This window comes from Nerophis lumbriciformis, linkage group LG04, assembly GCF_033978685.3.
Source record: "Nerophis lumbriciformis linkage group LG04, RoL_Nlum_v2.1, whole genome shotgun sequence".
Lineage (NCBI taxonomy): Eukaryota > Metazoa > Chordata > Actinopteri > Syngnathiformes > Syngnathidae > Nerophis > Nerophis lumbriciformis.
Window position 1 is genome coordinate 36,392,186 of NC_084551.2, and position 16,459 is coordinate 36,408,644.

Sequence of the window (16,459 nt, forward strand, 5' to 3'; positions counted from 1 at the left end):
CAATTCCAGGCTCCTTCACATAGTATGTACAAAACCCAAAACCACTGAAGTTGGCACGTTGTGTAAATCGTAAATAAAAACAGAATACAATGATTTGCAAATCTTTTTCAACCGATATTCAATTGAATAGACTGCAAAGACAAGATACTTAACGTTCGAACTGGAAAACTTTGTTATTTTTTGCAAATATTAGCTAATTTGGAATTTGATGCCTGCAACATGTTTCAAAAAAGCTGGCACTAGTGGCAAAAAAGACTGAGAAAGTTGAGGAATGCTCATCAAACACTTATTTGGAACATCCCACAGGTGAACAGGCTAATTGGGAAGAGGTGGGTGCCGTGATTGAGTATAAAAGCAGCTTCCATGAAATCATTCACAAACAAGGATGGGGCGAGGTTCACCACTTTGTGAACAAATGCATGAGCAAATTTTCATTTCTCAACGAGCTATTAAAAGGAATTTAGGGATTTTACCATCTACGGTCCGTAATATCATCAAAAGGTTCAGAGAATCTGGAGAAATCACTGCACGTAAGCAATGATATTACGGACCTTCAATCCCTCAGACAGTACTGCATCAAAAAGCGACATCAGTGTGTAAAGGATATAACCACGTGGGCTCAGGAACACTTCAGAAAACCACTGTCAGTAACTACAGTTCGTCGCTACATCTGTAAGTGCAAGTTAAAACTCTACTATGCAAAGCAAAAGCCATTTATCAACAACACCCAGAAACGCGGCCGGCTTCGCTGGGCCCGAGCTCATCTAAGATGGACTGATGCAAAGTGGAAAAGCGTTCTGTGGTCTGACGAGTCCACATTTCAAATTGTTTTTGGAAACTGTGGACGTCTCGTCCTCCGGAACAAAGAGGCCATGTAACACAATGGTAAAAATGCCCCTGTGCCAACGTTTTTGTAATGTGTTGCTGCCATTTAATTCTAAGTTAATGATTATTTGCAAAAAAATTAAGTTTCTCAGTTTGAACATTATATATCTTGATTTTGCAGTCTATTCAATTGAATTTAAGTTGAAATGGATTTGCAAATCCTTGTATTCTGTTTTTATTTAGGAATTACACAACGTGCCAACTTCACTGGTTTTGGGTTTTGTAGGCGAAACTTTTCTCAAGCTGACTGACATAATTTCTTCCTGGATGTTACAGAAAGTATGAGAATGTGTGAGCTTCTGCCTACTCTTCTTTACTCATATATAATAAGTCACCTATATGTCAATATAGTTACACAAAATTATGATTTTTGTCAGGGATGTCTTTTCTGTCATCTTAATGTCTATCCATGTACTTCAACTTATTATTTGATTGAATCAAGAAACATGAAACTTGTCGCACTCCTTTACTGAGCCCACCACACTCCTTGCTGTGGACAGAGGATTGATTGTTGCATGTAGTAAAACAAACAATACGGAACAGGTAAGACGCCAGGAAAGAAGGACAAAACTGGATTTCATGGTCAATAATTGAAGTTTTGTACTGCGTACAAGCGACCAATATTGCAGCAGGAAGAGAAAGCGGGGGCTACAGTAAAAAAAAGGCAACTCTTCACATGTAGGGCAAACGGGCTGACGTTTTATATTTATAAATATAAAATACTGGTATCATATGTATACATTGTATCTGCTGATATACTTCTGTTGTAGTTGTAAAAAAGAAAAGAAAACAAAGGCGGATACTGATAAAAAGAGGCCGATAACGATATATGTGAAAATGTCTAATATTGGCACAGCCGCACTGTTCTTCATGTCGCGTATTCAAGTGATAGAAAAGAATAGACGTTTTAAAAAAACGACTCGTTAAGGGCATTTTTTGCAGATTAGCCTATTGTTGTTCAATCGGTGTCTGACTTTTAAACCAAACAAAGGAGTTCCTCTTTAAAGTTTTGGCACCAATTCCTCTTCGGATTTTGTTGGTTTGGCTTCTATTTTACGCTTGGTCTTTGCAATGTTGTTGACGTCCATGCGTACGTAAAGTTATTTTCAGTGACGTAAACGAAAAGTAGCATCGTTGCTGCAGTAACATTTGTCGCAGCCTAGACATAAAATTAGTTATATAATCGTACCATAGACATTTTTATGTCATATTATCATACATAATGTAATATCACACAACACTACTGGAAGGGACAGACAAGTGTTCTGATGTCGGAGTGACACGTTTTTACTACTGTAAATGAGCGCTACATAATAATAAAACAAATTGGAACAATTCCCTATTTGTTATTTCTGGGGATATGGACCGCAACCTGCTTTTAAAAATACTTTGACCAAATTGAGCAGACGGCCACATGCTCGCCTAGGTCTTACAGGGTAAATTCAGGCCACAGGCCCAAGAATCCCTGGTCCACGTCAACGAGTCTACTCGACACAAAGCCAGTCTTTGGTGCGTGAACCATGGCTGAGCTAGTCACCAGTGTGTCGTCAAGAGGAAGAGGTGGTGGTGGTGGCGGGCCGGGGGTATGTGATTGCAAAACAATGCAGCTTTGAATGTGTGCGCACACACTAGCCCAGTGTCCACACTCATCCCCGCTCTCATTGTAGAGCCTTTGTGGGTGTTCAGCACATCTTAGAGCGCTGACACGTTCACACGGACATCTATCCGGCTCCTGCTGAACGAACAGGCGACTAAAAACGCCTTCAATCACTGCCATTGTGCCATTGCACAAGGCCGTGCGGGATACTTCTCACATCCTCAAGGAAACCGTCTTGCCTGTTTGCAACTCCTTTTTTTTTTTTTTTAAAGTGATGGCTTCTGTTGATACCGCACATCAGCCGTGTTGATTGCTGATGTTCACTGTAAAAACACAGACAGTTGAGGCGAGGGGTACATACCTTAGCTTGCTTCCTGCTGAATGGCAGAGGAATTCCAATGTGAAAAGCCGGAAGAAGAGAAAGAAAAACAGAACAGTTAGGAATGCTAATCGGTAGAACATGCTAAACATTGCTTGAATCCAAAGTGATATCTTTTTTGTGCACACACTCAACTAGACTTTGTTTGTCATTTCCTGCTGCTGTGATTGGGTTCATAATTGAGCCAGTGGAGCATAAGCAAAAAGGAAGAGATTTAGGATTCTGTGTTCCACTGACTCTGTTGAGTCAATAGATCTTACGCCTGCAGGCTTAACAAAGAGGACAAGGTGGGGTGAGCTGGACTCGGCATACCCAGATGCCGGAACTAAGGACAAAAGGTTATCGCGGTTTATATTCGCCCTAATGTTATGTGGGATTACTCACTTATCTGAAGAAGGAATTCCTAAAGGCAAACAAACAACCATACACAGTGGAGCCCGCTTATGTCAACAACTAGTCTAATTCAAATTATCATAAAACCGTGGTTGATAACACTTTGATGAACTCACAGATGGTTGACACTGCTCATTTACTGGAGAACCAAGCTAGCACTAGCTTGCTAGCTAGCTTAAATGCTAACATGAATACAAGACATGTCTTTTCTCATTAGGAAACAACATACCCCCATCCATTCTCTACCACTTGTCCGTTTCGGGGTCGCCGGGGTGCTGGAGCCTATCCCAGCTGCATTCGGGCGGAAGGCGGGGTACACCCTGGACAAGTCGCCACCTCATCACAGGGCCAACACAGATAGACAGACAACATTCACACTCACATTCACACACTAGGGGCAATGTAGTGTTGCCAATCAACCTATCCCCAGGTGCATGTCTTTGGAGGTGGGAGGAAGTCGGAGTACCCGGAGGGAACCCACGCAGTCACGGGGAGAACATGCAAACTCCATACAGAAAGACAAAGAGCCCAGGGATCGAACTCAGGACCTTCGTATTGTGAGGCACACGCACTAACCCCTATACCACCGTGCTGTCCCCATCTAAATTTATATAAACAAAATGTTGTCTGAGCAACTAAGCTCTTCAATTGTGCACATTGAACCTACAGGCGGTTTTCTCTTGGCACAAAGTGATCGATCTATACTTCAGGGAATAATAACAAGAACTGAACTTCAAATCAAATCAAATCAAACTTTATTTGTAAAGCGCTTTACATACATAAAAGAAATGCAACACAAAACAATACCCCGATGACCCATATCCCCCATTAACACATACGTACGCACGGACACAGATACCAAACACAAACACACACACACACAACATACACACATGTACAATTATATGGACAAATGATTGCATGACTGAGTACAGAGAAGACATGTGAGTAAACACTATCACAGGAGCCATCTGCACCAGGAGGTCATCAGATCATGGCCACCAGGACTCTGACACAAAGCGCACCCACAAGCACGGCCGATAACCCCTGAGGCTGATGGCTCATCTGAAGAACGTTGGAAAATAAACATAATAAAATTTGTAAAATAGTAAGAACCATGAGTAGCGATAAAAATAAAATAATTAGTATTAGGTAAAAGCCAAATCAAAAAGGTCTTAAGCCTGCTCTTAAAAACATAAGGGGGCCTATAATGCGAAACCAACTGGTATTTCTATCGGTACCTGTTTTTGAGTATTTAGGATCTGCCCAAGTCCCAATAATTTAATTCAAACCATGGAGGCATGACAGAGATATGTATAAAACAATCTTGCAGACTGGCTCATACATGCACATGCATCCTGCGCTGTTGCCATTTCTAATACAAAGTAGCATATAGTTCTACCTTATATCTGTCAGTAAAAACTACAACATGGCTGACGAAGCGAATACGCAGTCAAAGTGGAGGCACGTAAATAAGTTTATCCACAAAAGGGCGCATGCTGAAGAGACGGTCAGAAAGTGGTTTGGAGATGGTCTGTAAAACATCATCTATGCAACATTTTTACCAAAGTGCCACCATTATCGTTATGTAGACCACAAGTACCGGTACTGTTTTAAATGTAGAAAACAAATCACAATAGGACACCTTTAAACTGCAAGTTTAAATGCGCCCAAGTTCAATAACCGTTTTTACTTCATCATTAAAAAAACTAAATTAAAATGGAAGAAGATTAACATATTCAAACAGTCACTCAACGAAAAATGATATGGCTCATAAGAAGCCAGAGCAATATTTAATGTTTCTTCTGCCAAGAACATTTATTGTGTCTATTTATTGTATTGCGGCAGGTGTTGTGCCGGATAACGCACCCCCGCCGTAGAATGCACCCCCTGACTGTTGTGCCGGATAATACAGCCGGTGTTTCATTGTTTACATTCCCGGAAGATGACAGTCAAGCTTTACCATTGGCCTGTGGAGAACTGGGACAACAGAGACTCTTACCAGGAGGTCTTTGAGTTGGATGCGCAGACGTGGTACCGTGAGTACGCATGCAGCTGCGGCTTCCAAACATTTGATCGCTTGCCCGTACGTGCGTGCCGCTATGTGCATGTCACGTACGTAACTTTGGGGACTTTGGGGAAATATATGTGCTGTATGAACTTTGGGGAGGTGAACGGTACTTTGGGCTGTGGGATTGAGTGTGTTGTGCAGGTGTTTGAGTTGTATTGGCGGGTTTTATGGACGGGAGGGGGGAGGTGTTTGTTATGCGGGATTAATTTGTGGCATATTAAATATAAGCCTGGTTGTGTTGTGGCTCTTGTGTTTATTTACTGTTTTAGTCATTCCCAGCTGAATATCAGGTCCCACCCGCCTCTCACAGCATCTTCCCTATCTGAATCGCTCCCACTGCCCTCTAGTCCTTCACTCTCACTTTCCTCATCCACAAATCTTTCATCCTCGCTCAAATTAATGGGGAAATCGTCGCTTTCTCGGTCTGAATCGCTCTCGCTGCTGGTGGCCATGATTGTAAACAATGTGCAGATGTGAGGAGCTCCACAAACTGTGACGTCACGCGCATATTGTCTGCTACTTCCGGTACAGGCAAGGCTTTTTTATCAGCGACCAAAAGTTGCAAACTTTATCGTCGCTGTTCTCTACTAAATCCTTTCAGCAAAAATATGGCAATATCGCGAAATGATCAAGTATCACACATAGAATGGACCTGCTATCCCCGTTTAAATAAGAAAATCGCATTTCAGTAGGCCTTTAAGGGTTGGAATTGGGGGTTAAATCACCAAAAATGATTACCGGGCGCGGCCACTGCTGCTGTTCACTGCTGCTGCTCACTGCTCACCTCACCTCCCAGGGGGTGAACAAGGGGATGGGTCAAATGCAGAGGTTGAAGACATAAGAGGTCATCCCCTTTCACATAGTAACTAATATTAGGGCTGAGGTGCATGAAAAAGAGACCTGTCTCTCTTTCACGCACCTCAGCTGTACGTTGGTTCTGATTGGTTTAAATTGTGTGGTGTCTTCCGTGGTTGGTTAAAAGTAGGCACACTTCAGTTACGCACGCATGCACTTCTGAATGCGCGCGCACAAGTTGTATTACACGCTCACGATTTTGGATGCACGGGCTCAAATCTCACGCGGCAGAAATGTCGCAAAAGTCACATGCAAGTAGACAGCCTATCAAGGGTTATTTTTGATTAGGACAGACAGACAACTTAAAACGCACGTACGCCATATTTCCCAACCATGAGACCTCCGAATTCGGGAGATGGGGGGGGGGTTGGTGGTAGCGGAGGTGTATATTGTAGCGTCCCGGAAGAGTTAGTGCTGCAAGGGGTTCTGGGTATTTGTTCTGTTGTGTTTATGTTGTGTTACGGTAAGGATGTTCTCCGGAAATGTGTTTGTCATTCTTGTTTCACAGTGTGGCGCATATTTGTAACAGTGTTAAAATTGTTTATACGGCCACCCTCAGTGTGACCTGTATGGCTGTTGATAAATTATGCATGGCATTCACTTATGTGTATGTACAAGCCGCAAATATTTTGTGACTGGTCCGGCACGCTGTTTGTATTGAGGAAAAGCGGACGTGACGACAAGTTGTAGAGGAGGCTAAAGGCAGTGCCTTTAAGGCACGCCCCCAGTATTGTTGTCCAGGTGGAAATCGGGAGAAATTCGGGAGTATGGTTGCCCCGGGAGATTTTCGGGAGGGGCACTGAAATTCGGGAGTCTCCCGGGAAAATCGGGAGGGTTGGCAAGTATGACGTACGCGGATCTAAAACACACTCAGATTGATATACAGACACACAATTAGTACACACACTTCCAATAGGATTACACGCGCAGATTGAGATACACGTTTGCAAATACTTTTGCTACAATATTACTTCCACACAAAAAGTACTGTAAAAACATTAAAGGTATTTGATCTAACTTGTGGGGACTTTTATTAATCCATTCTTTCATTTCCTACACATTCTACTATTCTGTCCCGGGAAAAGCATCCCTATCACAGCTGATTTGGGCCGAAAGTAAAAACTGATTGGTCACCTGTCAATCACAGGATACATAAAGACACACACTTCTCTTCTATGGAAAATTTACAATCTACAATTGGCATAACGTGCACGGAATGTGAGAAGAAGCCCCAGTAGGTTTTGGGTTCGAATCTTGTCGAGCACGTTTTTCCCATGCTTGCCTGGGTTTGCTCCAAGTTTTCAGGTTCCCTCTCAAAACATGTGTGTAAATGACCTAAATCATCTTAACCCATCAGTTTGACTGTTTTGTTTTTGTTCGAGCCCTCAACCGCTGCACACGAAAGGGTGAACATTTGCCAAAACATGCTGATTATTTATCTGACAAACACACCACATGGTGGCGTGGCTTTGTTATTAATCCCCAAAGTTTTACCCCCAGAGGAATTGACTTACAATTTCTCACACAACTCAATGTGCAGCACAAAGATTTTTTGGGGGAGTGTCAGCCGAATCACCACGAAAATTGGGTACACACCTTGACAAGCACTTGTATGGCCCACCACATCATTCTATGTGATTCGCCACATTTTTTTAGGTAGTCCAGTATATTACTTTAAGCAGCCCGCCACTTCATTTTAGTGAAAGGCTAGGAATAATAAAGATGAATAAATGTATTTTTCTTTCAGTTTTGAGTATGTACTCACCAGGGATCCCCAAACTATCCGGCCCGCCAGCATCCAAAACCCGGCACGTGGAAAGTCCCAAGATTTTTTTTTTTTAAATAATAATTATTTTTTTATTATTATTATTTTTGAAAATCTGTCCTTTCTAATCCATGTTCTACCGCTTGTTACTATCTGTGTCTCCTAGCCGCTCAGGCAAATCATATTGTCTAAAAATGTGTTTTCCCATCTATAACGTGACATCATCGCTCTCGGAATATATATATATATATATATATATATATATATATATATATACATATAGCACGGCCCCCAATCATGCAACAAGAAGTTCCAAGCATTTTTTTGGGTTATCAAAACTAAATACCGGTACTTAAATATCTTGTTTACTTACGATTTCAAAGCAAGTTATCCATTAATCTGTTTGCAAAAAATTTAATAATCAAAAAGAGTTGTCCAAATAGTTTTGAGGCTATTTTATGTTTCTATTCACATATATTCACTTTTGCAAGCGGCCCCTTGAGAGCAGCCATAATTGCGATGCGGCCCTCGATAATAAACTACTTTGACACTCCTAGTCTGATGATGATGAAATACAACATTTTGAAGATATTTATTACATGTGTGTTAGCATGTCTTCTCCAGCATTTTGAGAGGATGCCAGAAATGCAATTTACAGCAATGTGAAAAAAATAAGACACCCCATGGGGATATGAAATGTGAACATTCCAGACATAACTGTGACCTGTGATCTGCACACAGGCAAATAACGATAAATCCATTGTATTACCAAAAATAACCTGGGAGGTGCCAGCAAACAAACCCACGAAAGCAATGAGAAACAAATGGGAACCCAGTGGGAATGATGGGATAGAGTACATGTACTACAGTATAACTCCCTGCAAAGATTCCCTGGCTCCCTGAGCTGCTGGTGTCCGTACAGTATACACATCTGGTATGTCAAGAATGCTGCACAAAACAATGGAGGGAATTGTACACAACTTGATATATATAGAATTGAATGTCGCTATTATTTCCTTATTAAAGACAAAAGCATAGTCCATTCACGTCTATTTGGTGTGACTGTGTTCTTCTTGTTTTTGTCACCTTAAAGACCCCTGCATAAGTTCTTGTACGTTCGGCTCCAGTTCTCCCACTCAGCCTACCGATATAATCTTTTAATCTCCCCAGAAATCTGTCTCTTTCTTAGCAGTGTCAAATCTTACTGTTAAAAATGATGCAAGAATTATGCATTACTTGTTAAAGTAGAGTTGTTTCAGTGTATCAGGGTTAAATCTTTCACTGAGGATGTCAAGTTTGAAAATAATTCCGCACAAGCTGTATATGTTACTGTGCAAAAGCATCTCATTATCAATATGGCATGAAATCAGCCTAAATGCTAAGTGAAGTGTATTTATAATCTTCCAGTGCCAGCAGTGGCGTCACGCTCACGAAGCGTGCACGGTTATGCCCTAGGGCCATTTGATTAAATTCAACGTGTATGACATGTCGTGGTTCGAGGGCTTATGTTGCGGTTCAGCACACTCAGACCCCGACAACTGGTTCTGTGAGCTCAGATGTGCATTGTGTGTCGTCAAGGACGCGCGCACAGGCTCCCAACCTTCAGGCTCTTCGTGATAAGACATCCGTAAAATATATCAATTGGCCGAAAGGCAACAAGCAGTCATAATTCACGCTCCCACTTTGAGGAGATTTTACCGACCATATCCTTATTTCTTATCATCTTCAATAGATAATACCTCCTTTGAGATTGAGATAGTGGATCGTTTTTCAATTCTTTGGGGGGTCTATTGAAGTTAAAAATGCACATAACTGATTAAAACAAAAATGTTCTGCAGTCTCCACTTTTAAATCTGGTGCCCAAAGGGAAGTTATGAAGAGTGGGAGAGCGGCAGCGGAATCCCCCCTGTGGTTATGGAGCAGGATTAAGGCCACTGGGTCATTATGCCACCGAAAAATGTCCTCTTCTAGCCCAGCAGGCAACAAACGCACAAGATTATGAACAGGATCATCCAACAATGCCGCATCTATCACACAATGTGCATACTACAAATAATATCTACTTTGGAACTGTTTCAAACGTGTGCACAGTTTGCACAAACTGTAGGGCTATGTTGTAGTGCTCAAAATAATGGTCTCTGCTCTACTACGATATAAATTATGTCCCAATTAACAAACACCACACCTCCAATAGATGCGAAAATACCCCACTTTCCCAAAATAATAAAATAAATATGACATGCGAAGATTCCCCCATATTTTACAATATACTTATCGCCTCAGCAAAGCTACCAACATTATCAAGGACAGCTCCCACCCTGGCTTTGACTTGTTTGAACTGCTGCCCTCAGGAAGGCGCTACAGGGTCATCAGGTCTAAGACAAACAGACTCAAGAACAGTTTTTTCCCTAAAGCCATAACCATGGTGAACTCTCATAGGCACTGATTTTATATATTAACACCTTTCTGTGTGCAATTTTTACTTTCCACCTACAGTCTGAATGCTTCTGTATATATGTATACAGTATAATATTTAAACAACACATTCAGAACATTCGTTCTCAGGACTGGACTGTGCACCTTACCGCCTTTTGCACTTTTTTTCTTTTCTTTACTTCCTATGTTTTGCATATTTGTAGACTGTCGCACTGATACTGGAGTTGCTTTTAATCTCATTGTACCTGTGTATAGTGACAATAAAAGGCAGTCTATTCTATTAACAAACACACTGTGTTTACAGGGGAGTTTTGCTCATCACAAAGTAAGAAACATTTCAACGGTGATCAAAAGTAAGGTAAGTGATAGAAACTAGAGATCAACCGACTATCGGCCGGGCTGATATTTGGCATTTTGACGTTGTATATCGTTATTTTATTATTATTAGGTAATAGTAATAGTTACCTCTAACACAATTACACCATTTAAAACGGATTATTTTGGCTAAGGTGCAGCTGCGCCCGTGTCTCCAACCTTGTCTCGTCCACGATGGCTACAGAAATCACACACTTGTAAGAGGCGGAGCCAATCAGAAGCAGAGGTCTTTTGCAGACCTGCTTTCTCCAGCATTGCCCTGCCCATGGTGCCATCTGATTGGGTACGCAAACCATACACTTGTAAGAGGCAGAGCCAATCAGAAACAGAGTTTTTTTGCCGGGTCCTCAAACACACAGCAGAGAGAAAAGTGTGGATAAACTCTTGGTGGGTGTGCCGATATGTCGAAGGTACGCAAACACATAAAACTCTCCCGAAATTGTAAGAAAGTTTCCTGTCCTCTAAATGTCTAGTAACTAGTAACGTTACTATGAGCAGAATTCTGTAAAAACTTAATAAACAATAAGCAGCAGCTGCTAGCTCACAGTACCTCACGTGTGTGTGAATGAAAATATCGATATGGTAACAGTCCGTTATAGGAGAAGCATGTTCGTGTGATTGAGAGAGTGATTAAAGAACTCAAACTAAATTCAGTCTAGATCTATTGCAGGGACACACGAAGACAATAGAAAATAGTGAGTGCCACACGAGAAGCTGCAGAACAGCAAAGCACAGTATGTCGTGCAAGATTTGTATCCCTGAAATATTTGATATATGCTGCCATATTTACGTGCCTGTGTGTGTGCATGAGGGTAGGCCGACTAATAATGCATAATATTACAAAATGTGGATTGTCACGTCCATGCCCTGATTAAGATGTTAATGATGTACCCTTTGATATTTCTATCTAAATAATGCTTTAGATGATTTGCACAAAACGTTTTGTACTTTAGGTCGCTGTATAATAATAATTAAAAACACTCTTTTCTTTTTGTAACAAAGTGTAATATTGCGAGGTGATCAGCCTTTTAACCGTTTATCAATATCAACAGTTATGAATTTGAAATGATTTCATCAATCACAGTTGATTTTATTAAAGGATACATATTATTTCAGCCTGTCTGTGTGGCAGGGATATCAATTATTTCAGGGAAATAAATGAGGGAGCTATTTATTTATTAAAATGTTTATTTAACTTTATAAGAGATGCTACTGTGCCAAGAAACTCCCTGCCAGTTTTGTTTGCTTGTATTTACTTGTTTTTTTTTTGTAATAAACATGCAACAGACATTAACACAAGTTACGTGTTGGAGTTTGTTATAGTAATATCCAAAAATTTGAAGCCAATACGTTACTTTTATTCCAAATAAATATCGGCTCCAAATATCTATCGGTTATCGGCTCCAAATATCTATCGGTTATCGGCCTCATTAACTACTAATCAGTATCTGCATCGGCCATGAAAAAATGTTATTGGTCGATCTCAAATAGAAATCATAATACCATTCATGATATTGTACACTATAGTATACTCGAGGGTACAGCTTATAATTTGAATACAATAACTGTAAATAAATAAAGTATATTATATATATATATATGTTTACTATATATACAAAAAGACAAACAATATACCGCAATATATAATAATATATACTAAGATATACAGGTGAAACTCAAAGAATTACAATATCATGTAAAGGTTTGTTTCTTCCTGGAATTACATCTACAAGGTGAAACTAAAACATAACACAAGCTCATATGCAACTCAAGATATGTCAAGCCTTCTTTAAATATAATTTTAAAGAGTATGGCTTACAGTTTATGAAAACCTTGAATTGAGAATCTAGGAAAATTTAGTGTTTTCAAAAACTGTAACCCATGATCATCAAAATTATAAGAAATAAAGGCTAGACATATCTCACTTTGTATGTAATGACTTTATATCACATATTAATTTCACATTTGAAGTTGAATTGCTGACATAAATTAACTTTTGACAATATTCTATCCACTGTATGTGTGTATATACAGAGGCCATATTATAATACATTCCCACATTTTGTTTTGTATTGTCGTTCTAAAATATTTCAAATAAATATTGTATTTATGGTGCACGCTGTTTCCTTTTCGTGTAAACCAGGGGTGTCAAATTCATTTTAGCTCAGAGGCATGGAGGAAAATCTATTCCGACGTGGGCCGGACGGGTAAAATCATGGCATAATAACTTAAAAATACAACTGCAACAACTTCAGATTGTTTTCTTTGTTTTACTTCAACCCAAAACAGAACAACCACATTCTGAAAATGTATACAACAGAAATAATCCTCTCGACAAAACACTTCAAGTTCAGTTGGAAATTATGAGGGGGAAAAATGGTGCAGTTTCAAAAACACCAGGAAGAACAAAATTAATTTAGACTTCGTCACAGTGTTTCTACAAAGCAGTAAACATTAGGTCACAGCCCATCTGGCATTGAACAAAAAACAAAATAAAGCATAAATAAAAACTCTTCTACCTCATTTGTCATTTCCACATATTCATCCTGTGCTAACTCAACAAACCATACAAACTGAGGGAGAAATTCAAGAGGGTTAAATTACTCCCTGCTTTGAAGGCGTCGCCGTGTATTGATAGAAAATTAAAAGCTGTGTGAACAATTTCAACAAACCAAAAATAAAAACTTAAAAAGACTGACAGTATTGCAGTAAATCACACACCGTTTATTTTCTTGAAATTTGCACAGAAGACAATAATTTTCACAGAAATATATCAATGTGCAGTGTTTCATGTAGCATTTATAAATAAAGTTGATTTGATTTGATTTTAAGTGGGGTCACCAATTGTTTATTTTACGTTTGGTCAAGGGGGAGGAGCCGCAGTCAAGCTTTAGCGTGTACCTCTTAATTGGTATACTTGCTCGCACCAGTATGAACTATTTGCTTGCCGAACAGAATTGCTATTGCGACATCCAGTGGACACATTTTGAACAGCAGTTTCTTTAATTTAAAAATGCAACTCAATTTTACACTGAGCAAACTCATCTTGTGGACCGGATTGAACCTGTTCGCTGCAGGTTTGACATTACTGGTGTAGACAAAAGCAGTGTCACAACACACATCCAATGGAAATGTTGTGTCAGTCTCAAAACTAGATAAATGGATAATGTGCATCTGATGTAAAAACTAAGCTTAATCATTTAAGAAAAAAGAAAACAAAAAAAAGTTGAATGTTGAAAATTAGTAGTATTTATATATATATGTTTAAATACATAAAAAATATGTTTTATTACATTTTAAATGTAAGTCATTAATAGTAACTTTAAGAACATTAATAATAATTAAATCAATATTTTGTATCAGTATTTTTAGATCATATTTATGCTACTTTACTATATTTTGGCACTTTAAGAGACCCCTTATACGTAAGCACAAGTTATTGTGTATATATATATATATATATATATATATATATATATATATATATATATATATATATATATATATATATATATATATACACACACATACATACACACATACACATATATATGTATATGTAGAAATTGTATGCATATATATGTATATATATATACATATGTGTATGTATATATATAAATGCATACAGATTGTATGCATATATGTATATACACATACAATTTATATATATATATATATATTCATATATATACAAACGTATATATATATATATACGTTTGTGTGTATATATATGTATACAGTATATATAGCAGTGATTAAGCATTGAGATGGACGAAAAAAATTATTTTCAAAGACTGAAAAAACTGATTCGTAAAATAAATAAATAAATACAAAAAAATTAAATATATAAATTCTTGAAAATGATGAAACGATTCAGAATCGGAAAAATAAGAAATAATGTGAATGTTATTGCGGTGCACCTGAGGTTGTAGGACTGAGCTGCTAAATGTTACTTTGTTTTCCAGAACCAAAGATAAAATGAGTAAATGTATACAACTTTACACCCACATGTGCACATGTGGTAGCTCCAAATTTGCAAATGAAGTAATGTCAGATTAACAGTTTAGCAGGCTTTGCAAGGGGTCCTCCTGACATAATCCTGCTCTCGAAATGGAGTAAGTAAATTACTCTGATACACAGCTTCAAATTCGCCTTGATTGCTAAAACTACAGTATATCCCTCCAACCCATTTAACCTTAATTTCACCACACATGAGCCTATTTCCCCTGCTGGCCTGTCACCCTGCTTCAAGACAATTTAAACATGTTCCTGAGCCAAACACAACGTTGGGAGCTCTCGCCCTCTCCTACTCTCTCTTTCTCTGGCAGTGTTGGATTACAGCACAGTGCGCTCCTCCAGACTGCAAGCTAACATTTCAGATATTCCCCTTGTATGTTTAGAACAGATCAGGCCTGGGCTCCCCACCCACTCAAAGCAGGAGGTCACCCTGCTGCACAGACACACAGGAAAACGCTGAGTGGGTTTCTCCTTTAAAAACACCCTAGAGGACTCAGAGACGTAGAAAAACAGAACTGAGCAAAAGTCTTTGGACACTATTAGTTGTTTTAACAATGCTATAATGACCATCAATTAACTGTGTGATTAATTAATTGTGTGTTGAAGCAATCAGGTCAAAATAGAGTGCACTAACTGGCTCTAACCAGCAGAAGAGCTATTGATCAAGTGTAAACTATTTTGCTGTCAAAAGAAGGTCAACTTGGCATCAGCTCTAAGTGGGGTTGCGCGATATACAGGTAAAAGCCAGTAAATTAGAATATTTTGAAAAACTTGATTTATTTCAGTAATTGCATTCAAAAGGTGTAACTTGTACATTATATTTATTCATTGCACACAGACTGATGCATTCAAATGTTTATTTCATTTAATTTTGATGATTTGAAGTGGCAACAAATAAAAATCCAAAATTCCGTGTGTCACAAAATTAGAATATTACTTAAGGCTAATACAAAAAAGGGATTTTTAGAAATGTTGGCCAACTGAAAAGTATGAAAATGAAAAATATGAGCATGTACAATACTCAATACTTGGTTGGAGCTCCTTTTGCCTCAATTACTGCGTTAATGCGGCGTGGCATGGAGTCGATGAGTTTCTGGCACTGCTCAGGTGTTATGAGAGCCCAGGTTGCTCTGATAGTGGCCTTCAACTCTTCTGCGTTTTTGGGTCTGGCATTCTGCATCTTCCTTTTCACAATACCCCACAGATTTTCTATGGGGCTAAGGTCAGGGGAGTTGGCGGGCCAATTTAGAACAGAAATACCATGGTCCGTAAACCAGGCACGGGTAGATTTTGCGCTGTGTGCAGGCGCCAAGTCCTGTTGGAACTTGAAATCTCCATCTCCATAGAGCAGGTCAGCAGCAGGATGCATGAAGTGCTCTAAAACTTGCTGGTAGACGGCTGCGTTGACCCTGGATCTCAGGAAACAGAGTGGACCGACACCAGCAGATGACATGGCACCCCAAACCATCACTGATGGTGGAAACTTTACACTAGACTTCAGGCAACGTGGATCCTGTGCCTCTCCTGTCTTCCTCCAGACTCTGGGACCTCGATTTCCAAAGGAAATGCAAAATTTGCATGGTTGGGTGATGGTTTGGGGTGCCATGTCATCTGCTGGTGTCGGTCCACTCTGTTTCCTGAGATCCAGGGTCAACGCAGCCGTCTACCAGCAAGTTTTAGAGCACT

At 39.4% G+C, this 16,459-nt stretch overlaps 1 protein-coding gene across 5 annotated transcripts in view; it reads right to left on the reverse strand.

Moving 5' to 3' along the window:
• kif13a (kinesin family member 13A) overlaps window positions 1-16,459 on the reverse strand; it is a 111,592-nt gene that overhangs the window by 72,516 nt on the left and 22,617 nt on the right. For 4 of the 5 annotated variants that reach the window (XM_061953896.1, XM_061953903.1, XM_061953880.1 and 1 more), the window contains exon 3: window positions 2,844-2,859. In XM_061953896.1, the coding sequence (XP_061809880.1) occupies window positions 2,844-2,859 (16 nt within the window). The remainder of the gene's footprint in view (window positions 1-2,843; window positions 2,860-16,459) is intronic. The other variant, XM_061953888.1, reaches the window with a different exon arrangement.